This window comes from Lactuca virosa, chromosome 1 (assembly GCF_052849685.1).
Source record: "Lactuca virosa cultivar CGN04683 chromosome 1, Lactuca_virosa_CGN04683_v6, whole genome shotgun sequence".
Classification (NCBI taxonomy): domain Eukaryota; kingdom Viridiplantae; phylum Streptophyta; class Magnoliopsida; order Asterales; family Asteraceae; genus Lactuca; species Lactuca virosa.
Window position 1 is genome coordinate 179,649,573 of NC_136426.1, and position 26,575 is coordinate 179,676,147.

At 36.1% G+C, this 26,575-nt stretch overlaps 1 protein-coding gene and 1 pseudogene across 1 annotated transcript; one reads left to right on the plus strand and one right to left on the minus strand.

The window, feature by feature from the left end:
* The first annotated feature begins 12,647 nt into the window (after positions 1 to 12,647).
* LOC145162145 (putative UDP-arabinose 4-epimerase 3) lies at positions 12,648 to 15,032 on the plus strand (annotated as a pseudogene).
* Positions 15,033 to 16,409: 1,377 nt separating this feature from the next.
* On the minus strand, positions 16,410 to 18,710 carry LOC145124624 (uncharacterized). The gene has a single exon (XM_079060036.1). It carries the CDS (start codon positions 18,708 to 18,710, stop codon positions 16,410 to 16,412), a length of 2,301 nt encoding a protein of 766 aa, XP_078916162.1.
* Between the last annotated feature and the right edge of the window lie 7,865 nt (positions 18,711 to 26,575).

Genomic DNA, 26,575 nt, shown 5'->3' on the forward strand with positions numbered 1-26,575 from the left:
TGTATGCTTCGAAAGAAGGATGAAAGGAAGAATAAGGTCAAGGATGAGGCGTACTATGCAGAGAAGCTGGAGGTGGTTCGTGCTAAAGCCAAGAATTTGTCATTAGTTGCAAAGGGTGAGAATGAGGATGAAGAAGGAACTTATCAAATCTGGTCATCTGGATCAGACGATGAGGAAATGAAAAATCCAACCCACGGAGCAATGTATGCAAAGATGGAGGAAGAATCAGATGAGGAGGCATACAAAGTTCATGGGAGATGCTTCGTATCAAAAGCCGCTGACAAATCTCCGATGACCACAAAGGTACGTAATATTCTTGAATCTTTCAATATTCCAGTACATGCTTATAATTCTGAATTAGTATCTTTCGATGAAACTGTTACTTATTTTGATTCAATTGTGGTATCTGCTAGCAATGAGGCTAAGAAGCTGTCTATGTAGTTGCTAGAGACACAGAAGAAACTAGATTCGAAAATTACTAAGATAGATTGTTTAGAACTTCAAATAACTAATATCATGGTTGATAGGGATAATTTGTCTAGTGAAACTAAACTGCTGTTAGCCCAGAGGAACATTTACTGTAATTCGGCTAAAAGATTGTATGTGAAATTAACTGAACTTCATCATTCGTGCGAAATCAGTAAAGAACAACATAGAAAATTGCTGCCATTTTTAGCTTATGAAAGAGCTACGGTAGATAACATTTCGTATGACTGTGAAAAAGAAATAGCTGATTTTAACAAAGTTCCGAATGATAAGTATAGATATGGAATAGTCAAAGTTGATGAATGTCTTGATGCGAATGAATTAGTTAATATTGTGAATGATACTTTGACTAAATCTGAACAAATTCAAATTTTGAAAAAGACTGAGAATTCAACGTCTGATTCTCAATCTAATTTTGCTGATATTGAAGATAATTCTGATAATATTAGTGAAATTAGTGAGCTTGAAGATGTTGATTGTTCTCAGTTGTTTGTTGTTAATGTTGCTTCAACATCTAAAGGGAAAGAAAAAGTTAAGAATTTGATGGTTGAAAATGAAACTGATATACCTTCAACTTCGAAAGTTTGTGAAATGAACTTCGTGGATCTCAAAGACAGCCAAACTGATGATAGTGATAATGAAGATGAAGAGAAAATTTCGAAAGAAAAGAAATCTTCAAAGGAAGAAGAAATTCCTCGAATAGTTGTTGATCAAGTGTATGATGATACACAAAAGTTCGAAAAAGTAATAAATGAAAAGGTGAACATTATCTTGAAACGAATACAGTGGTTTATCCAAATTTCAAATGCATAGATGATGTCATTTTTCCAAATCAAGTTTTCGTCACAACTGGAAATGTTGAGAATATCAAACCAGAATTAAAGAAGTTGGTTGAGGAGGATAATTCAAAAACAACTGAAGAAGGTTTTTTCGCAAATCAAAGCATTGTTGAAAACAACTTAACAAAGAATTTGTATGTATTTCAACGTCAAAAACCACAAAGACAATGGGTTGAAAAATCAAAAATTGAAAAAGAGAATTCAAAACCTGTTGAAAAAGAAAATGAAAGAATTGTTAAACTAAATTCTAAGGAATTTAAAGATTAAATTGACAAATTTTCGAAGGAAAACAACATCTCAAAAAGACAAGCAAGAAAGAAAATATTTTGGCAAAATGTTGAGTCTCAAAAGATGTCTGAATCACAATCAAACAAAAATGTTTTCAAAGCTAAAAATTCCTATTTTTCAACGAAAAACCAACATTCATCTCAATCAAATCATACAAGGTCTGAAGTGAATAAGCAACCAAAGTTTTCGAAAGTTTCTGAAACTAACAAATCAAGAGCATTTTCAAATAAACCTAATCCAAATCAAACATTTGTTCAACGACAAAATTTTAAATCATCAGTTGATTCATCATATGCTTCTTCTTTTCTAACAAAACCCAAAGTTAATTTTGTTCCTCAAAAGCCAAATTTTCCTAATCATACGAAGAAAGAAACTATGAAAACGTCACGTGAAAAAGGAATAACTTCAAGGAAGAACATTGATCATTGGCTTGAAGGCAAAGGAAAGATGTATCAGTCGAATGCATATTCAAAGGAACAAATTCATGAAGCATACGAAAAATATGTGAATACTTCTTCGAACGGAAGTTCATCTTCTAAGGATTCGAACATCTCGGTCAAAGCTTGGAAACCAGTATCAAAGGCAAAGAATGTTCATTCTCAAACTCAGAATTCGAAGGGTAGTGTCAGTGCACATTCGAAACCATCAAACACTTATGTTTCGGTTCCATTAGATGATGAAGTGAACTTAATTGATAGTCTCAAAACCAAAGTTTGTGATTGGGTTAAAAGTTCTTCATTACATTCGAAATTAAAATCTAATTTCCAAGGACCCAAAAAGCCTTGGGTACCTAAAATGTTCCATTGATTGCAGGTACTGAGTGACGAACAATATGATAACAAGTGGTATATTGATAGTGGTTGCTCTCGTCACATGACTGGGAAGAAGGAGAATTTACGAGATTTTCGAAGTCTCAAAAATGCTGGAGTAGTTAAATTTGGGAACAATCAAAAGTGTCAAGTCAAGGGATATGGGAAGATCACGAATGGACAATTCACAGTGAATCGCGTTGCATATGTTGAAGGTCTTCAACATAACTTGATTAGTGTTTCTCAACTTGTTGTGGGCACTGGCAATCAAGTTCTCTTTAACGAAGAAGGAAGTGTTATTTCGAATATGAACACAAAAGAAATATTACTAAAATCCAAAAGGAAAAGTGACATGTTCACTTTGGACATCAATCCAGTTGTAGGCAAACCTGCTGTATGTCTTCTTTCGAAAGCCACATTTGATCTAAGCTGGCTATGGCATCGAAGACTTTCACATCTCAACTTTCGAAACATCAACAAACTGGTGGTACAAGATCTGGTTAGAGGTTTACCTGTCCTTAAATTTGATAATGATTCTTTATGTGCAGCTTGTGAAGTTGGCAAGCAACATAAACAAGGTCATCCAATTACAATAGATTCGAAAATTGTTGCACCTCTGGAGCTTTTACATATTGATTTGTGTGGTCCTTCGACTGTGTCAACTCTCAACAAGAAACGGTACATTTTAGTTATTGTTGATGATTTTTCCAGATTTACGTGGGTTTATTTTCTCAGGCTTAAATCTGAAGTTGCAAAAATCATGATTGATTTTATCAAAAAGATGGAAACAACATTAAAGAAGATTGTTCGAAAAATCAAGAGTGATCATGGAACTGAATTTAAGAACAATGTTCTTGATTCATTTTTGGTGGACAAAGGGATTTCGCATAATTTTTCATCTCCATACACACCACAACAAAATGGTGTTGTAGAACGAAGGAATCGCTCACTGTGCGAAGCAGCAAGAACCATGTTGGCATGTGCGAATTTACCTCAATATCTTTGGGCTGAGGCCATATCCACTGCATGTTTTACTCAGAACATATCTTTCATACACAAGCATTTTAATATTACTCCATACGAAATTCTGAATAATCGTAAACCTAATGTGAAATTCTTTCATGTTTTCGGATGTAGGTGCTTTATTATGAATCTCAAGGATCATCTTTCGAAATTTCAAGCAAAAGCTGATGAAGGGATTTTTCTTGGATATTCGCACAATTCTGTAGCATATCGTGTGTTAAATAAGCGAACACGAAAAGTGGAAGAAACTTTCAATCTCACATTCGATGATTACTATGTTAAACAAAATGAGCATAAATTTGCAAATCATCCAATTTTACAAGACACACAAGTTGAAACTGAATCTTTACAAATGTATGATATTGATTATGATTTGATTTTTGGAATTTCAGATCATGCAATCGATGCTGAAATTCATGCTCCTGATAATCACATACCCGAATTTGCAAAATTTACTGATGAATCAACATCAATTCCTCAAGAAGGCGAAAGCATGCAAAATAATCCAATGGAGGGGGAGCACTTGGATTCGAATACTTTAAACGATGATGAGCATTCTTTCAAGGGGGAGAAATAAAGATTGAATGCTAATGTTGAGGGGGAGCCTAGAGTTGAGGGGGAGCATATAGAAAATAGTGCAAATAATAATAATTTTGATGATGTTTGTTCGATTGCAGGTTCTGAGAATGATGATATATACGAAGATGCTCCTTTGGAATTTGATCCTGCCTATCCACCAATGGAAAAATGGACAAGAGATCATCCGAAGGATCAAGTAATTGGGAATCCACAAGAAGGAGTTTTAACGAGAGCTCAAATTCATGCAAAGAATGAGGTATTGAATACTCATCAAGAATTTTGCATGTTCAATGTTTTCATTTCCAAAATTGAACCAAAAACAATTAAGATTGCCATGGAACACTCAGATTGGGTTGTTGCAATGCAATATGAATTGCCTGAATTTGAACGAAACAAGGTTTGGAGATTAATTCCTAAACCTAAAAATGTTTCAATTGTCGGGTTAAAATGGATTTTCAAAAATAAAACCGACAAAGATGGAAACATTGTTCGAAACAAAGCCAGACTTGTTGTTAAAGGATATTCACAACAAGAAGGAATCGACTATGAAGAAAATTTCGCCCCTGTCGCAAGACTAGAGGCTGTTCGAATATTTCTGGCTTATGCAGCTCATAAAGATTTTGATGTTTATCAAATGGATGTGAAATGTGCATTTTTAAATGGAGAGCTTGAAGAGACTGTTTATGTGGAACAACCCCCAGGTTTTATTAAGGAAGAATATCCAAATCATGTTTATATTTTAGATAAGGCAGTTTATGGTTTAAAACAAGCACCAAGAGCATGGTATGCCACTCTAACTTCGTTTTTGAAACAATCTAAATTTAAACAAGGATCTGTTGACCCCACATTATTTCGGAAGAAAGTTGGGAATTATCTAATGCTTGTTCAAATTTATGTTGATGATATTATTTTTGGCTCAACTGACCCTGCTTTGTCTAAGGAATTTGAAGATTTGATGAAAAGTTAGTTCGAAATGAGCATGATGGGAAAAATCAATAATTTTCGTGGCTTGAATATTCGTCAAAACAGAGAAGGGATCTTCATCAATCAAGAAAAATATACGAAGAATCTGCTCGAAAAGTTTGGATTGACGAATAACACGAAGTTACGTGTTCCAATGGCAACAGGCATCAAGTTGACATCGTCGTTAGATAAACTTGCCGTTGATATAACTCTTTATCGAAACATGATTGGTTCATTACTTTATCTCACAACAAGTAGACCTGATATTATGTTTTCTGTGTGTAATTGTGCCAGGTATCAGTCCAATCCACGAGAGCCACATCTCACTTCTGTAAAGAATATATTTCGTTATCTTAAAGGAACAATTTCGTTAGGATTGTGGTATCCTTCGAAAACTGGATTGTTCGTCCAAGCATATTCTGATGCAGACCTGGGTGGTTGTAATCTTGATCGAAAAAGCACGAGTGGTGGATGTCAATTTCTTGATGGCAAATTGGTGAGCTGGCAGTCGAAAAAGCAAACATGTGTATCAATCTCAACAGCTGAAGCAGAATATGTGGCTGCTGCTGCTTGCACTTCACAAATAATATGGATTCAAATTCAATTACGTGATTATGCAATTAATATGAAAAGGATTCCATTATATTGTGATTCTCAAAGTGCAATAAGAATTTGTCATAATCATGTGCAGCATTTGAAGACTAAACATATAGCTCTTCGATATCATTTTATCAAGGATCACGTGGAGGATGGGAATATTGAAGTACATTTTGTGAAAACAACTGATCAGTTAGCTGATATTTTCACAAAGGCATTAGATGAAAAATCTTTTGTGCGGATTATAGAAGGACTTGGAATGATCGATGGAAATTATGTTCCATGCGAAAAAGAAGAATAATGGGTGACTAAGCATGAATCAGAGGCGCTGAATAAAAGATAACGCAGAGTCATTCAGCATTCAGCGGTTACTGTTCAAAGTCAAAGCTTCGACCCCTTCGAATTCGCACATTTATCACTTATTTTAAGGGCTGATTCAGTGGTTACTGTTCATAGTCAACGCTTCGACCCCTTCGAATTCGTATATTAACCACTTCTCAGGGAATGATGAAATTTCGTGTTTTGCAACAAGTATAATTTCAAATTTTCGAAAAATCAAAAATCCAAAAAGATTTTCTTTTGTTTTGTATTTCAAATTTTCGAAAAATCAAAAATCCAAAAAGATTTTCTTTTGTTTTGTATTTCAAATTTTCGAAAAATCAAAAATCCAAAAAGATTTTTTTTGTATTTTAAATTTTCGAAAACTTCAAAACAACAAAAATATTTTCATTTTTATTTTGTTACAGAACATCATGAAGATACAAGATGGAATGTGTTGGCAGTTTTTCGCATTTTGAACTAGTTATGTTGTCCCTAGAAGCATGCTGCTGCATGTTGTCCGAAGCCTCCAATGACTCAATGTGTGTGTACGAAAGCCTTAATGAAATTCTTCATACGGAAATTTCTTCCAAATCAGGCTTATATTCACATTAGTCTCTGAGCTACCTGACTCTTCTCAAAATTATTTAAGAGTTTCCTGTTTGGTCCAACAATAACAGAGGTACTTTTCGTGTCTTAAATCCATCTTTTTCACCCAAAAGTTCTTACACGATCACACGCGAAGACATATGTCCGAGAGGTCTCTGATCAAACCAATCGAGACTTAGACATATCAAAAATCTGTGTTTATGATCTGACATCATGAGACCGTGATGAAAGAGAAACCCAATTTTCATAATCTTGTTAAGGAATTGACGGGGAACTAAGTTCCAGATATTCACGAAACTTTTTGTTTCTGTACCCAAATTCGAAACTCCAAATCATATTCATTTCGAATGAGTGGTCTTGATCAAACATTCGAAACCCACGATGTTTGTTACCCAACAAGATCAAACACACAAATTTTTTTTGAATATGATTTCAATGTGAGTTTTATTCGAATGTTCGCGTCATGTTAAAATTTATCAAAGCCAACTTGTCACTGACTATACTGGTCAAACAAGTAATTTCTGTTACAATTTCTCACCTTATGTTTAGGTTGACATGTAACGAAATTTTTTTTCTACCCACGAAGCCTAATAAAAAGAAGCCCTTCGAAACTTCTCTACAAGTTTTCGATTGTAATTCACGGGAACCCACACAAGCAATTGATCATTTCTCTTAATGATTAATGAAGTAATCTTTGCCCGGGATTTAATCTGCTTTTGTGTCAATGGTTTGACATCACATTATCCCATATTTTTCTTATATTTGTTTCTTGTCTATATTCTTTGGAACACTGCACTCACGAAATCCTTGAGGTTCTGAGTAATACCAACTCAGGCTGATGATTTCGAACTTCTGGCGTATGACTTCGCTTTTCAACCCAAAAGTGAAAGAGCCTTACTTCCATACGAAGAGTCATAACGGTTACAAATCATCTTGGGGATAACAATACAGGCTGTCTACATATGACGTATGGTATTCTGTCCGGTTTTCAAGGTGATGTGACAGCTACTTTTTGACGCATGGCTACCTTTCCGCAGTAATGGTCCGATTTTCAAGGTGCCACGTCAGATGTCATTAATTACGCATCCCGCTTCAAATTCAAAATTCAGCGTTACATATAAAAAGGGGTTCAAGAGTTCATTATTCGTTTACGCGATCAAAACGAAAAATTCCCAAATTCTCTGTTCATCATTATCTTCAAACCCTAACAATGGCAACTTCTGCTCATGTCGATCCTTCCACTGAAGATATTTCATCCGCACCTGTAATGAAGATTCAATCCACAAACTACTATGTGGATGGTGAAGTTTCTCAATACCCGGAGGAATTGAAGATGCTCATCGTGGCTTTGAAGCACTCTGTTTTATCCACGGCGATGTTCAATTCCTTTTCTGTTCCATTATCCTGGCTTTCTCAAGCAGGATCCACTGCAACTTATAACAAAGCATCTGATACGATCACTTTCCATCTAGTGAACGACAAAAAGGTTAGGCTATCCAAGAAACTCTTCTGCCAGATTCTTGCTATTCCGAATTCGCCTCCTTATGTTGATTTCACATTCCCTCAAATAGTCCACATGTTTAATGAGATGGGATATCAGCCCCCATTGTCAAAGATTAGTGACTTTAAGAAATCTGGTCTTCCTAGACTATGAAATTTCTTGTTTGGAATTTTTCTACGTTGTTTAACCGGAAGAACAGTTGGGTTAGACAAAGGAAGAATGGAGGTGTATGCAATGGTTGCAGGCATATACTATGATCTTCAAGTAGATTATTCTACTCAACTATGGAAGGAATTTCAAAAAGGAGTAGAACATACGAATGTTATTCATGGCATTTCGTGTGCACGATATTGGAGTCTTATTTTGCAATATTTCTACAATAAGGAAGGGATTTTGGTACCAAATGACGAAGAAAGAGTTGTTTTTCAATCATACCATTATCCGAAGGAAGTTGTAGATAATGCTGATGATTTCCCAACTGTGGCTCGAATTCCAGACGCAATGCTCAAACGGGTTGATCCTACGAATTCTGTTTTAGTGGCCTATTTGCAAACAATCGATTCTTCTGTTCAGACTGGGATTCTATTGCCAAAGAAGAAAAGAAGTCCAAAAAGTCAAAGAAGGTTGATCCTGCTTCATCTGAAAAGAAAACCAAGGATTCGAAATCCTCAAAGTCTCCAAAGAAAAAGCCTACAACTGTTGAAATGTCTGTTGCTGAGACTCAAGTGATTGAGCCCATCATTGAAGAAACTCAAGAGAATGTCATCATTCCTTCGAAAACAGGAATGTTTCGAAGAATTAAAATGAAGTCCACTCATAAACGCAAGTCTCCTACACAACAAATGATTCGAAAACCCCAAATCACACATCAAGGTGTGTTAATTAGAGAAGTACCAACACCTGTTTCTCCGGTGTCGAAGAAAAGGAGGGCTGAGGATATAGCCAAGAGGTTGTCAAAGAAAAAGAAGAAGAAAACTCGAAAGCTGGTGATTTCTACTGAGTCGACTGAAGATGATAATGAACGAATTCCTGAAACTCCTGAAACAACTATTTTTGCTCAGACTTCGACTTCTGAGAAAATACTTATCACTCCACCCGAAGATTCGATTGCCAAATCAGTTCCTGAGGAGGTTCGAACTTCAGGCATCCCTGGACACGTATCTGATACGGATGCAAATGTCAGTATGGGTGAAGGAGGTTCGAAACTTGAAACTCAAGATCTTGTTACTTCTGCTCCTTTCGAACATATTGTTTCAACCACAGATTCACCTACATTCGAACACATCATTAATCAACCATTCACTTCAACTTTCTCTTCTCAATCTACTGATCCACCCAAAATAACTTCACCTATTCAAGAAACCATTGATATGGAGACTGAGACTGATAATGAGGGGTTTGGTGGTACATTTGAAGAATTGGCGTTTCACGAAGAGGAAGAGGAATTTCCTGATCATATGCTGATGACCATGAAGCAGTATAAAATTCTGAATCAGAAGTTGAATTCCATACTTCAATCTCAAGCCGATCTTGGAGGTGGTTCTTCTGTTTCTAGTTTGGAGGTTGATACTATGCTCAAGATGCTCGAAGCCCGAATGGTGAGCAAAGTATCTGGAATGAATAAAGATTCTGAATCTCGAGTCTTGGAGAAAGTTGATCTCAAAGATCAAAACACTGAACTTCGACTTAATTCTCAAAGTTCGAAATTTTCTAGTGATTTGAAAGAGTTGAAAAATATAGCAAAAGAACGCCATGTGCTTTTTATTCAAGATGTCAAGAAAGTCTGAGAAGATGTCAACTTGCAAATTCGTGAACTACGCGAAGACATGCAGAAAGAAATTGGCAATTTTCAAAAAGATTATGCCTCTTTACATCAGAAAGTTGATATCATTTGTGATGCAGTCACACGATTTGTGAAGTTGTATGAAAATTTGAGTCCACAACTTACTCAAATTTCAACATTCGAACAAACAAGCTTTGGGGAGATGCTTAAGATGCTTAAGGAATTGAAGGAGATTTCAGAAAGGCCGGTTTCGTCTCCATTAATAACTTCTGAATTCTTGTCTCAGAAATTTATCCAGTTCGAAGCCATCCTCAACAAGCAACTTGCACCGCTCTTTCGCATATCCAGTCTTCTTCCCACAACAACTGCCCCTCCTGTTTTCACAGGGGTGCAAGGGGGAGAAAGGAAGTCAAGTGAAGAAGATGCGAAAGTGGTGGGAAACGTTTTTTCTGTGAAAATCCCATCAACAAAGCCTGTTATTGTTTCTGCTGAACAGGTAACTTCTACTGTAGTAACAACAATGCCAACTGCAAGACCAATTTCGAAAGGAATTGTAATTGGTAAACCCTTGGAAACTGGTGGGAGTGGTTCGAAGCCAAAAGAGACAATTGAAAATCCTGCTTCAAAAGATAAAGGAAAATCGATTCTTGTTGAAAAATCGAAGGAAGAAAAGAAGGCTGAAGCTGAAGCTGAGATCGAAAAACTGAGGATCATCCAAAGCATTATGACTCAGCGAGCAAGTGATCAGAAGGGAATGGATAAAGGTGATCCAGCTAAACACTATAACTACGAGATAATTGAGGCCAAGGTTGCTTTCAATCACATGTACACATTCGAAAAGAAACCTAAGCAAAGCTATTTGGTCACAAATACTGATGCAAGTCAGCTGGATTTTCCGATAAACGAAATGATGTTTATCATGCCACAGTTCAAAGCTGAAGGGAGTTTCAAAGAAAAAGATGAAGGCACACACATGAAAATTCGTTTTCATGATGTACTTGGAAAAGCCCCTGAGGAAGTATGGTCACTGGTCAAAATAAAGAAAGTGATCAGCATGAAAAAGGATGTGATTTTCGAAAACACAGTCCAAAATATTAAGTATGTGGTTGCCAGGGCAAATGGAAATATTTACGAATTCACAATTGCAGATTTTCCATTAATGAACTTGTATGATCTTATACAAGTTGCATTACTTTTGAAAGACAAATCATTTTCTTATCTTCAAAACACAGAACCAGAAGAATTCAAGATTGGAGTTGCTCACATCAAAATCTTCATCGAAAATTACTATGAGTGTTTGGCAATGACTGATGTGGAGTTAGCAACAGCTAAAGGAATGGAAATAAAAGCTCCAATGGCTCCTTCGAAGACTCAGGCTGATTTAAAGAAGTATGCTGATGGTGAAATTTGCCTAAAGCCTTTTGGATTAGTCTTCGCAGGAAAAGACAAAGCTGGAAAAGCAAAAAGGTTTTTATTCCAGGCTAGTGAAGTGGAGAGGTATTCAACGTCTCAATATACGAACTTGATTGTTCGTATGAATCACTGCAAAAAGAACAATGAAGGAGATAAGAAAGAGTTGAAGAAAATTATCTCTTGGTACACAGAGATTCGAAGGGTGTTGCTGTATTCCATCACACTTCTCACTAATTGAAGACTTCGACTATTATTACAAAGGGGGAGATTGTAAGGGTCGAATAGTTGTAATTAGTCGAAGTATATGTTTTGTACTCTTCGAACATTTTGTAATCTATTTTACTAGGGCATTGTATGCGAAGCTTAACGCTTAGTCCTTAGTATATTTTTTGTATGCTTTCCTCTCCTATAAATAGGAGTGTTTACTAGTGTCATAGTAACGAGTCTTTATAGAATTGTAATTTTGTACTCTGTAAAACTTGAGAGCATAATAGAACTGAAACAAGATCATATTTACATCTGTGTTCAAATCTCGCAATCCTACATTGATCATTAAACTCTGATTCTTTTCATACTCGATTCATAGCTTCATCACGACTCTACTCGACGAGTTGGGCCACCAACTCGTCGAGTCTCAGAGAAAAATACATGAAATTCATGAATTAAATACGTACCAGGAATCAGGTGTTACAGAGTGTATGTTTCTAGATGGGAAGTTGGTGTTTTTCTTGCACATTTGCATGAAATTCTTGATGTTAGAGGAACCTACGATTGGGAAGTTCCCGAGGTCTCTATCTAAGATTCAGAATCTCCTTGAGTTTACTTGCTCTTTATCTAGAAGAGCATCTTGAGTTTTATTATATATATATGTCCCAAGGGTCAGGGGTGATATGCATCTGGGTGATCCGGTTTGAGTTTTGGTCTGTTTGCAACGTAAGTAGGTGGTGGTTCGAACCCCAAGTAGGGGTGAGTTGGATATTCTGCTTAGTGGATCAACGATCTGTTCGAGTTATGGTTTCATAGGAATAGGTCATGAGGCAGTTGGGTCACCCAGGTTGAGTATCAATTGTTGAAGGATTTGTCAGCTTGTTGCATAGATTGGTATCTATAGTCTAGGTTAGGCAGTTGCTGATCCGCCAACCAGTTTTAGAGTTTGGAGCGTTTAGCTCCATGTGGGTTTTGGTTCAGTAGTGTATTGGATCATGGGATTAGTTGTCAATACATTCTCGATCGTTGGTCATTTTGTTCATCATCAATAGCGGAAATTCGTTAGAAGTTTCAGGTTATATCAGTTGAAGTGCAATGGATGTGTCAACCTATCATCAAGTTCAACTCGATTTTGGAAGATGTACTTGGTTGTTGGAAGTTTAGAAGTTGGGGCAGCGTTGTTCAGTTTTCCAGACATGATATTAAATTTGTGTAGAATCTAATTTTTGGACATGCCGGTGATGATTCTAAGGTTTGTATTTTACGTGTTTGAGGGCATTTTGGTCTTTTTCCTTTAGAAGAGAACCAAGAGAAGGTCCATGTTTCATCTTTTGGACGGGGAAAACAACTTTTTTGTTCGATTGACATTATTAGCTCTAGTCTTAGTCCAATGCAGGTCAAATGCAGTACAAGGGCATTTTGGTCTTTTTCACATAGGAAAGAACCAAGAGCAAGTCCTTGTTCAATCTTTTGGACAAGGCAAAAAGTTGCAATTTTGTCTCATTTATATTATTAGCCCTAGTCTTAGCTCGATGCATGCCGAACGCAGTATAAGGTCATTTTGGTCTTTTGCACATAGGAGAGAACCAAGAGCTTGTCCTTGTTCAATCTTATCGACGGGGTAAAAAATTGCATTTTTTTTGTCCTATTGACATTATTACCCCTAGTATTAGTCCAATGTAGGTCAAACACAGTACAAGGTGTCACTTGTGTCATGTCCTTAATTTTTTGTTTTTCCTTTTAAAAAAAAATAAAAATAAAATTCAGATACTTCAATGTGATTGGTTCTGACCCGGAGGGAAGATTAGGAGAAGCACCAAGGTCAGAACTCCATGAACATGGAAGAATATTGGGTGCATGCTTTGATGCTGCCCATGGAATCACCAATGGCCTCAAGGTCAAAACAGGCATGACAATTGCAAGAGAATATGTTTTGGGACCAAATTTGCAAAAATCTACTATGCTCAGTAACCAAATATGTAGTATACTCTATATTTGATTAAATAGCTAAGAAAACTCACATCTTTGTTATCTATATTAAGTATTGTATGAATAAATGATGCTTAGAATATTTAATAACATGGTGGCATACTTGGGAAATGGAAGGAAAAAGTAAATGAGGGTAATTTTGTAAGAAGTTAGGACTTAATGGGGAAAGTTTTTTTATCCATGATTTTCTCTATTAAGTTGTTCTTTCTGTATTAAGTCAAAAAGAAACCCCCGTCATGTTAGATGAACATGTTACTTATATGTATATGATATTGTTTAGTACGTTTGACTTGTTGACTTATGACTTATATAATACAGGTTCGAGGAACGAACTATAAAACCCCTTATGGAACTTGTATAAGGGATTACATTGATGTGACTAATTTAGTTGATGCTCATGTTAAAGCACTTAATAAAGCAAAACCAGGACATGTTAGAATCTACAATGTTAGGACAGGAAGAGGTACATATCTTAATTTTTTTCTTTCATTATCTTTAAGGTGGTGTGGTCTGGAGGAGGGCATTTACATCTTTTGCGCATATGAGAGATTACAGAAAAAATCAATCTTTTGTCCCATTGGCATCGGTATCAGTAAAGAAACTACCACGTTAGGTTTGGAGAGAGATAGGATCGATTATATAATAGGGGGAGCAGATGCAAAACTTTTTCTTTCATCTTTTGTTTTATTTTTTCTTCATTAAGTACTATCTTCATAAAGATGTTAAAAGAGTTTGAGAAAATGAAGAAATAGAATGGGAAAATAAGTGAGGCCAAATTTAATAAAATGTTGGGATTTTTAGTGGGAAAAACTCATTTTCCTGATTTTTTCTTTTAAACCAGTATTTCTGAATTAAGTGAAAAATGAAATATATATATATATATATATATATATATATATATATATATATATATATATATATATATATATATATATAGCCTATGAGATATGAGATTAAGTACTATTCTAATTAAGCCCATAAGTCAAAAAAAAAAGAAACAATGCCTTAGGCAATTTGGTATTTTCTATTGAAACTCTTTTCTAGAACTTTCTAAGAAAGAAAGTTGTTGCATATATATTTTTGGGAAAAAGGGTATTGCTGTAAATAAACTTAAAGCTTGGTTTGCATAATCTTTTTGAAAGGAATGTCATTTATCAAAGGAACTAAAACACAAAGGAATTGTAAAGTCTCGCACGGTCCTGGAATGGAATATCAAATTCCAATTCCGTCGTCTTCCGACGGAATCCATGAACCAAACACATGAAACATTTCCATCCTTTGGCAACCAAACACGCCACATAATGAAATCCCGAATTCCAAATCCATCATTCCACCGGAATCGATTAAACCAAACATGACCTAATCCTTCTTTTTTACTCTTTTTAATAGGAAGATCAGTCAAAGAATTTGTGGAAGCATGTAAAAAAGGCAACGTGTGCATCCATTAAAGTAGACTACCTTCCAAGGCGACCCGATGACTACGCGGAAGTATTCAGTGAACCGTCAAAGATCCTCCGTTAGCTCAATTGGTCAACACAATACATAGATCTTGAAAAGAGTTTGAGGTTGCATGGAGATGGAAAAAGTCAGATAGGAATGGCTATAGCCCTTCAATGGCTTCCATTTAAGATTTTGAGTGTTTATTTTATTCTCACATGATTTAAGAGGTGTAGGCATATTATATATATGTAATTTTTAAACATGAATACATACATGAATGATTAAAAACTTGTTAGCATGTGAATTATAAGAATAATGATAATAGCTATGAGGAGTAGGCTAATTATTATTTTATATAATGGAGAGGATGCCATGGCTTTATGCTTTTAACATTTAAGTACTATTTTTTTTCATATTTTTATTTATTTTATGAGACTATTATAGTTTCAATTTCAATGTGCATGGGCCCGTTATGGATGCTAGATGCTGAGCTTTTATGTTATGTATTAAACTAGCATACTATTGTGTATCTTATTTACTTTATGTTATGTATTAAACTACCAGACTGTTGTGTATTGTTGTGTATCTGATTTACATATGAGCTGATGAAAATATTTTGAATAGATTATATGCTTACCAAAAGATAGTTGTAGATGGGTCTTAAATTGGGCCCAAAAGTGCGATTTAGTCAATGGTATTGTGTTTTTGTTCAGAAAACTTATTTTAAATCGGACACAATTGTTGTAATAGAGTGATAGTTGCAATAGTAAAACCTATCAACTTTGCAAGAAGTGCCTTGTTGATAGATTTTGGGATTGGTCCCCACAATGTAGGATGGCCAACTTCCTTTCCACCCCATCTTTCTGTCGCACATGGTAGTGAAATCAAATGTTGGGTGTCTATCCCTTTATTAATAGAGATGTGCACCTTTTTTTTCCTACATGAGCCTCTCATAAACACTTGAAGTTACTCCACTTCTACTTAGGTAACATCAAGTTCATGTGCATGATGTGGCTAATATAGTTTCTTTTTAAGGAAATGTCTTCTTTCTAAATGTTGAAAGGAAAAAGACATTAGCCATCATGGTGCACATAAACATGATGTTACTCTGAAGTTATATATTCTGAAAAAGTTCAACCTTAATATAAATAATACCACATTCCCAATTGGTCATATTTTAGTTCAACAGCTATTGTAAAATGAATATATCCACTGAAATATAATAGGCAATATTATACTTCTGAAGATTATATGCAACAATATGAAAATATGGCCTGGTGTTTTCCCAATCCAAAGTGTCACCATCCAACGCCCTCAACATGAATCAATATATGAAAAGAAAGATGTTAAGAGATGTCCAAGATCACAAACAAACTGAAAAGAAAGATGTTAAGATATGCCCATGAACACAAACAAAACAGAAAACTTACTTTCGATCTATGTGATAGACAACATATTTTAAGGTGCAAAAGAAACAAGAATTACAACCAAATATTACACACAGACAAGAATTGTGTTACGAAGTCAGAAAATTACTTCCGATCTTATATGAAAGACAGCAAATTTTATGGAATACATTGCAAATGAAGATGCCATTCATCAATAAATGCCATCTTATTCTGATGAATGTTTGGTAATTCATACGTTGCAAGTCTTTTTATTATCTTTGTAGTCCTACCAAGAAGCTTTGCTGCAGCCTCAACACTAGGCTCCCGTTTCTCTATTGCAGTTTCATGGCATTTCATTGTTATGACTTGTGGTATGTTGGTGAAGCAAGCAGCCAATATGTCTGCAATGATGTGAGATAATAGTGTAAAAAACCATTCTTCATTGATCTCTAAGTTGTTACTTTGGTAGGTAAGAATGATCGTTTGTGTAATTCGATACATTGAATTAGCAACAATCAACTTCCATGGAAGGTATTCCACCGGTTCTCCTCCATTTGTGCTTTTGCTAACTTCTATCACAATTTCTTCTGCTTTGTTAGCAAACCATTCAAGGATCTCTCTTGGTGTTTTTCCTTCATAAGCTCTTTTTTCCAAAGTGTTCTCTAACCACTTGTACTTGTCCTCAACCTCATCCCACAATGTCATAGTTGCCTTTTGAATGTTTACATATTGACGTGCATTGTTCAAGCTTTCCTCAACAATATGGGTGTAAAAAAGACCTTCACCAACACATTTGAATAAGTTATTAGTTGCATCCTTACCAATATTTGGGAGAGAAATGGCAATGCACGTTAAGGTTACTATTGGTAAGCTCCAACTGTTAGGAACTTCAATAGAAAGTAGTGGTTGAACTTGACAAATGTCAAATTTCTCTACTCCCTCGAATCCAGTAGATTTTTCAAGAAAGTTTAAGAGGTTGTCGTCTTGTTCCTTCTCAGCCTTTTGCATCACGCGATTCATGGAGTTTGAAATTCGTTTAAGTGTTCTTTCAGCAAACTCCATATTGTCTTCAAGTAACAAAACATAATTGCTAAGGTCTTCATCTATATCGTGAGTGCTTGATGGTGGATTAAGCATCATTTCTTTTATTGACTTGAAATAATATGAACAATACATGAAAATGAGTAGAACCACTATGGGGATGAGCCCTATAATTTTGCATGTTACCACAACCACCTTCTGAAATCCAATCCAAGCACTTAGAATAGGTTTTTTCAAATTACGTATAAGATTTCTTGATCTACGGCGATTTGATAGAAATGTTATATGACTTTCTTTCCATTCACACAACTGTTGAGTCCAATACTTCTCTACTTTAAAGACCTCCAAATGGTTCCTATTCCACCTAGTAAAAGATTTAAAGCTCACAACTGTAAAACATCTAAACATTGGGGCGATGACACCTACTACAACTCCAATAGACTGTGTGATAACAATGGCAACCATTGACCACTTGTAATCTGATTGGAATCTTATCTGAATTGGAAAGTTAAAAATTGACACCAGAAGAGATATGTATATGGCTAGACCAGTTAAACAAATTATGCAGGAAGCACGTGATAACGGGTTACAAGCTATCACAAATTGAGGGCTACCAGTTTCTGCCATGATCCAGTATCTTTTCACATGCTGTTGTAGCTTCTGAATATCAAATGTATCTTGTGGACAATGATCATATAAAGTTGTTTTGCTAATTGCTTGATACTTGAGTTCTAAAATTTGCTTAGAGAGTGGAAGTGTTATTGCAGAAGAGATCAAAATTATTAGTAAGAAGAGTAAAAAAGCCACATAGATGTATCCTACATCCATGAAGTGGGGCTCTATGAACGTCCACTTATTGATAGCAAGACTAAAGCCTTCTCTCTCAATAACTCCAGTATTAATCTCCATAAACATATTCACAATTATGGTGATAATGAGAATAGCAAAACCTACGACATTTGCAATAAGTGACTTGTTGTCCATGGACGCCAAAGAAGGCATCAAGTTAGCCATCATCATACACATAAAGACTAAGCTTCCTTGCTTAGCTGCTTGGTCCACCCACCCGGGCATTGGACTACTCAAATCCACAGGGAGTTTCATTGCAACGGCTATCACTGTGATAGAAACAGCATTTAGTGAGAAATACTTACTTGGAAACCAAAATTTTCTTCTTTGAAAACCATTGAACAGATCAGCTACCATGGCAAGAATGCAAAATAATGATGCTATTGAGATGTAGATCCCAATCCACGCCATAGGCCCGCTGTACTTCCCTTCGACTTCCGAAACAAAAATTTGCTCACAAAAAGCCCACAAGGATTCAATATTTTCATTGGTGAGGTTTACAGATAGTCCCCAAGAAGACCGGTTTCCATAATAAATTGGTAATACAATATCATAACAATGATCAGATGAATGATTGTCTGAGCCCATGTTCGAATTATTTAGCGAAGTAATTGTAGAATATAAGTATCACTTTTATAACAGTTTGATGTTAACTTTTTTTTTTTTTTTTTTCAGAAAAGCCCAGGAAGTCGCAAATGATGACATTATTAGATTTAGACTTGGTCCATAAGAAAAAAATAAAATAGTCAGCATGATCATGACATTATTGAAGGAGTCTTGGTATCTAGGAATTCAAAAAGTAGACATGATTCATGATGCTCCAAGTCCCATGCTATTGTCATGGTTTTAGTTACATTTTACATATTTTATTAATTAGAGATAAAACATAGTATAAATTATCACTTCTATCATTTATTACGGGGAAAGCTTTGACCAAATATTCAACAAATTTGAATACATAGGCTTACTCGGAAAAAAAGACAAAAAGTTATATATCAAAATGGTCAACTTGTAATATAAGATTTTGTGAATAACTAACCGACAAAAAATTGACTAGTTGCAATTGTAACACTACAAGCATTTGTAGGTTGCATACTCTAATGGTGGTCAGAGTGGCTCAGGATGAAAGGTTTTGGGCTGGTGGTACCGTCGGTGAGACTACTCCATCTTCGTGTTGGTACCGAAATTAAAGATTCATGCATGTATTTATCTTTTATTTTATTTGGTAACTAGAAGGATTCTTGCGCTTCGCAGCAGATACAAAACCCGAATCTCAAAGAGAAATCCCTAACCCAAACTATCAAAGAGGACTCGAAAAGAAAAAAACAGTTGGGTGCAAAATTGTCAACAAATGAGTACTAGGTGCATAACAATAAACTTCACAGCACCCTTGTATGACTGGGTATTTGTTAAAAGTCCATTGCTTTTTAAAAAGATTAAACTAATCTTGTGTAATTGCTTTCAAATTATCAAGAAGAGCAAATAAATGTTATAGACCTGAATACTATTGGAATATTGTCAAAGGTCATTAACTATTGTTAATATTTTTAATAATAACAATGTCTTTTTGGATTGCCATCGTAACCTAATTGAAAAATTAAAAGACAAGAATATAAGAGAAATAAATTTATTAATTTGTTATGGTGTTGATAAATTAATTAGAATTTGGAATTAATTTGTAACTAATTAAAGGTTAATTAATTAATTAATTAAAGGGTTGAATGTTAATTAATTGATTTTTTTAATTAATTGGAATATTGTAGAACCCAAAAAGATTAAGATCGACGAATTAGATAAGGATTATCCAAGGTTTTTGATTAACTTTAAGATTAAGCAACTGGAGCGTATAAATATGGAGATGATGATCAAACCCTAGGTGCTCCTTACTTTAAATTTCGTTCTCCTTTCCCTCTATTCTTTCCGTAGATAAAGATTATTACCTTTAGGGCTTAGAATTTTCATTTTCCTCATCCCCTCTTCTAGGGTTTGTCGATTTTGCTCTTTTAGTGTTTTGGATGTGATACCATTAGAGAGATTGCTACTATATGTCCTCTCATCCTAGCAAAGGTGGTTGTTACAAGATCTCAATCAAGGAATCAATAAGAATATCAAGATTAAGAGGTTAGTGAATTTATAATTTTCAAAGTAGGTTGCTATAATAGAATAAAGCTAGATCTATTAGGGTGTAAGTACACATAAGGTTTTTTTTAATGTTTCCACTGCCAAACTAATGTGTACAGACTACTAGAAAATCCATCAGTAGTAGAAAATCCATCAGTAGTATCAGAGCTATTAGGTTATTATTGTATCAATACTTAAATCCATGTAACTTGGTTAAATCATATATGCTATTTATAAAAAAAGGCTCCTTAGTTTTTTTTTTAATAGGTTTATTAAATTTTGAAAATTTAAAATATATATAATAAGGATTTATATTAAGACATATTTTTTAAATATAGTGTTAATTCCTTGCTTGCTAGACAAGTTTCGTAACTTGTTATGTAATTAATGGAAATAAGGTGGTTTTTCAAAATTGTGGATAAACCTCTTGAAATTAAATACCATTTAAATAAGATTTAAATTTGAATATTTAATTTAAATTAAATTTTAAATATTATTTAAAGATTAATTTTGAATATTTAATTTGAATTAAAATTTTAAATATTATTTTATAGAGAACTAAATTTGAATATTTAATGGATAAGTTATACATTTAAATGGTTTATATATATATATATATACACACACACACACACTAGCCGTTTACCCACGCCAAGAGTCGGGTGCAAATATATATATTTTTAAGAAATTAGTTGATTGTTGTTGAATTGTTTGTATGCTAGAATCCACAGTCTATGCTCGTGTTCCATCTCTCACGATTGACAATACTTGTCTGAAATCACCACCCAAAACCATCATCTTTCCACCAAATAGGAGCCTCGCCCTAGTGACATCTTTCACAATGCATGTCTTTTAGTCATTGACGCTTCGTCCCAAATGATTACATTTGCAGTCTGAAGTAGTTGAGTAGAGCCACTTTGTCTTGTAATCTTTCAAACTAAGTTATTTTCAAGATTGAGAGGAAATTTAAAGCGATGGTGAGTTGTTCTGTTTGGTGGGTGTTAGAAACATGTTGATTAACTCTTTTAATGAATGGTTATGTTTAAGAAACATGAAAATTAAAAAAGAACATGTAGTCTATTGTTGGACTAGCCCCTACAGCCCCTGAACAAAATAAAAAAGAAAACAAGAATGTGTTCCCTGTTGTTGCTGCACACGAAAAGAAAATTGCTGCACACGAAAAGAAAAGGAGAAAACAGATGGAGTTTCTTTAATCTGGACTCAACCACACTCCATTAATCAAAAGCAACCGGCTATAAATAGCCTACAAAAAACCGACGGGAATAAACAACATAAAGCCTAAAAACTAGCCATTACTCCTAAAGAAAAGCACCCTACAATGACCAAGTATAAATCACGTTTTCTAAATTTAAACTTGGTCAAAGTCCTTTATTCAAACATTAAATAAACAATCAAATACTACCCATACCCATAACTTCAATAAACCCATGACCCATGTCAAGATTACCCAACACTCAACCTCTTAATCTTGACATGAATTTGATTCTTCAAAGCAGTGCTGGCTCATTATCATCTCCAGTCAAGTGAACTTCTTCTTCTTTTAATTCCTTTTTAGGACACTCAGCTGCATAATGTCCATATTCTTGACAATTATAGCATTTAATATGTCTCTTATCTCGATACATACCTTGCTCCCTTCGATCTTCATAGCTTTTGAATTGGCCATCTCGACCTCTACCACGACCTCTTCCTTGACCCCAACCTCTTCCTTGTCCAAATTGATCTCGACTAAAGTTACCACGCTTGGTTCTCTCTTCTCATTCCTCTTTTGACAGTAAAAGTTTGTTTTGATTTCGATCATTATCATCTTCATCAAGAACCTTGATTCTCTCTTCATATGCCTTCAACCTTCCCACAACTTCCTCAAGTGACATGTCCTCTATCTCGGAGTATTGCTCAATAGATGCAACAATCTGCAAAAACTTCTTAGGAACCGAATTTAGTAGTTTTCTTACCACTATCTCATCCTCCAAGCTAGACCCAAGACTCTTGAATTTGGATGCAATCTCACTAAGTTTCCCCGAAAACTCATCAATCATGTCGCCCTCTTTCATCTTCAACATCTCTAGCTCGGTTCTAAGTGTTTGAAGTCTTGCCTTTTGAACTCTTTCGGCTCCCAAATACCGCACATGAAGCGCTTCCCACACATCTTTTGCATCCTTATGCTTAGCCACTTGAAGCAATATATCTTCAGGTAGAGTTTGAAACACAAATGCTCTTGCCATCAGATTTTTCTTTGCCTCAATCGCTTTTCCAGTTTCCGGATTAACCGCTTCCCATAAGTCGTATGCTTGTAAGATCGACTCCACCATAATTGACAAACTTGTATAATTTGTAGCTGTTAACTTGGGACATTGCAGCGGGATACTTTGACTGGTCACGGGTACAACCTGACTTGATCCTCCCGGGTTTGTTGCTGGCATCTTCCTTAACTTGACCTTTCTTCTTGTACGGAACCAACCAATTCAGATCACACACACAGATCTGAATTATTTTCGATCTTTTTCTTTCTTCAAACCACCCACACACACTTTGTTGGGGTTGAAACACACTTTTATTCAGAACTAGAACAAAAGAGAAGAGCTTACACGCTCAATATTACAAGAAAAAGAAACAACCCTCTAATACTCACTGTAAGTATTACACAGTACACTCTCTGTTTTGTGGTGTCTTACAACTGAGGTTAGAGCCTCTATTTATACTTAAACAAGCCTACAATTACTACTGCTACCATTTATTGTGTTCATTATGTGAACATACGAAGTTGCCATTTGAGTTCTTATTGTCAACAAAGGAGGCATTCATTTGTCAACAAAAGAGGGTGGTACAACTCATGGCAGGTTCACACCCAAGTAGGTTTACACTCACATTCTCCCCCTTAAACCTAACTTGGCTCGAGATTCGTCACTCCGATCATGTTTCGCATTTCACCATGTTTCACGTATGCTAAAGCCTTTGTAAAGATGTCCGCCCGTTGATCCTTCGAGTTGACATATTCCACTATAATTTGCCCACGTTCAACACATTCTCGTATGAAGTGATAACGAATGTCAATGTGTTTGCTTCGACCATGAAACACAGGATTTTTCATCAATGCGATTGCTGACTTGTTATCGACATATAAGGTGATAGGCATAATATGATGTCCCGTGAGCTCCTTCACGAGATTAGCAAGCCAAATGGCTTGACATGCTGCTGTTGTAGCTGCCATGAACTCGGCTTCACACGTGGACAAAGCAACAGTCTTTTGCTTTTGGGATTGCCAAGTTATCGCATTCCTTCCCAGATAGAAAATCATTCCACTTGTGCTCTTGCTATCAACAGGGTCACCTCCAAGATCACTATCGGTAAAACCAACCAAATCTTCAATTTCACGACCTCTTCCATAGTTGATTCCATAATCAACGGTTCCTTTTACGTATCGCAAGATGTGTTTCACAACTTGGAAATGCAAAGTGGTTGGTTCCTCCATGAAACGACTTGCAATTCCAACCGAAAATGACAGGTCTGGTCGAGTGTGAGTCAAGTACCTTAAACAACCTACCACTCTCCTATATTCAGTTGGATCAACTTTTTCACCATCTTCATCCTTCTTGACCTTCAACTTAGGTTCCATTGGTGACGTTGTCGGATTGCAATCCAGCAACCCAAATTGCTCTAAAATTTTCTTTGCATAAGCCGTTTGTCGCAAAGATATTCCCCACTTCTTTTGCGAAACTTCGATTCCAAGGTAGTAAGAAAGTAATCCCAAGTCACTCATTTCGAATTCTTTCTTTATTTGTTCTTTGAATTCGACAACATCATTAGTGTTCGACCCGGTAATGATCAAGTCATCAACATAGACACCAACAATAAGAATTTTGTCTTTTGAGTTCCTTTTGTAAACAGCTGGGTCTTGTGAACTTTTTGTAAAACCAAGCCTTTTTAAGCTTTTATCCAAACGAATGTTCCAAGCTCGAGGAGCTTGTCGTAGACCATAAAGAGCTTTATGAAGCTTGAACACCTTATGACTGTTTGCTCTATCAACATAACCTTCTGGTTGGGTGACATAAACCTCCTCTTTGAGATCTCCATTGAGAAAAGCCGATTTGACATCGAGATGGTGGACAACCCACCCATGTTGAGCTGCTAAGGCAAGAATGAGCCTTACGGTGTCAAGTCGTGCTACCGGTGCAAAAACTTCATCAAAGTCGACTCCTTCCTTTTGTACAAATCCTTTTGCTACAAGTCGAGCTTTATGCTTCACCACTTTTCCCAAGTTGTCTTTCTTCACTTTAAACACCCATTTCAAACCGATTGCTTTGTGTCCGGATGGCAAATCGGTAAGTTGCCATGTCTTGTTCTTCTCGATTGCATCCAACTCTGTTTGCATAGCCTCCTGCCATGCCTTAGAGGTTACCGCCTCTTTAAAACTCAAGGGTTGATCCGCTGCAATCATCAACAATTCTCCGGGTTCAAGGAACACATTTTCGGTCTCAGAATAAATATCGGTTAACGGACGCAATCCTCTTGGCCCAATCTCACTAGAAGGGCTTTCCATATGGGGCGAGGTTGAAGAAAGCGGGGCTGAGACAGTAGTATGTGGAGCTGGTTCAGGCTCGTCAAATTCAACATATGGTTGTCCAACTTGGATAGCATCGATTCCTGGGCTGTTTGGTTGTTCCGGATTGATTTCAGGGTCATTTTGAGGTGTTTCGAGGTGTATTTGGGGTTGTGGTTCAATTATGTTAAAGGTCTTAGGAGTCGCCATCTCTTCTTCTTTGTTTTTGTACCAATTCCATTCTTCTTTTTCGTCAAAAACAACATCGCGACTAACTCGCAACTTTCGGTCTTGCGGATCAAACAAACGGTTGCCTTTAGTTCCATCTTCCACACCTAAATACACCATCTTCTTACTTCGATCATCAAGCTTCTTCAGGTGACCACCTACAAGTTTAGCAAAAGCAACACAACCAAAAACTTTTAGATGTTCAAGGTTGGGCTTTTTGCCAAACCACGTTTCATAAGGCGTCTTGTCGGGAAGTACTTTTGTTGGCAGGCGGTTGAGAAGATAAACTGCATGTCTAACCGCTTCTCCCCAAAACTCTCCCGGAACATTTCTACCTTTGAGCAGACTTCTTGCCATGTCCATAACGGTCCGATTTCGCCTTTCTACAACTCCGTTCTGTTGAGGCGAATATGGTGTCGTAAGATGCCTTTGAATACCATTTTCTTCACAAAATAATGAGAATTCTTTTGAAGTGAACTCTCCCCCTCGGTCCGTTCGAAGTGTCTTTATTTTATAACCCGAATTCTTTTCAACCATCAACTTGAACCGTTTGAAAGCGCTCAAGGCTTGAGACTTCTCCGATAGCATGTAAACCCACATCCACCGGCTAAAATCGTCTACTAAAAGGAGAAAATATTTACTCCCTCCAACAGACGTAGGTGTGATCGGACCACATAAGTCCGCATGAACAAGTTGTAGAGGTTTTTGAGCTCGAAAAACTGCATGATCCGGGAAAGGAATTCGGGTTTGTTTGGAAAGAACGCACCCTTCACATACTTGGTTTGGGTGCTCAATCTTTGGGACTCCGATTGCCATATTCTTTTCGGACAACTTCTTTAAGGCGAGAAAGTTAACATGACCGAGTCTAGAATGCCATATCCAAGCTGGTTCGTCTTTTGTTGCTAAAAGACAAGTCGGTCTACCGGTCCTTAAAGGAGTTTTATATAACCGGTTTAGGAATCGTTTAACTCTCAAAAGTAGAGTTTTGTTTCTGTCAAACAATGTCAGATCCGACCCATCCATTATGACCCGACTCCCTTCCTCCGTCATTTGTCCAAGACTAATAATATTGTTTTTTAGACTTGGAATGAAATATACCTCATTAAGGACTCTTTGGTCGCCATTTTTGCTATCGAATAAAATCGACCCTTTTCCCAAAATAGCGACGGTCGAACCATCCCCAAATTTCACATGGCCCGTAACGTGCTCATCTAGTTCCCGAAACTTTGAGCGGTCTCCAGTCATGTGATTGCTAGCACCGTTGTCGAGATACCATACCTCAGACTCGACTCGACTTTCTCCCGATGCAAGAAGATTAACACAAATCTTCTCTCTTAGAGACACTTTTTTGTGTGCATATTCTTGTGAGGTTGCCATCATTAAAATAGGCTCTTCTTCGTTGGCTTGAGTGAGGTTTGCCTCCTCACCTCGATTCTTGTTTGGACACTCCGAAGCATAATGACCAAATTGTTCACAAGTAAAGCATTTGATTTTACTTTTATCCTTTCGAGAAGGATTATGGTCATTCCGATTTGTATTGTAC

Coding starts and splice junctions, on each gene's coding strand:
- LOC145124624 (XM_079060036.1), bottom strand. CDS start 18,710: ATGGGCTCAGACAATCATTCATCTGATCATTGTTATGATATTGTATTA.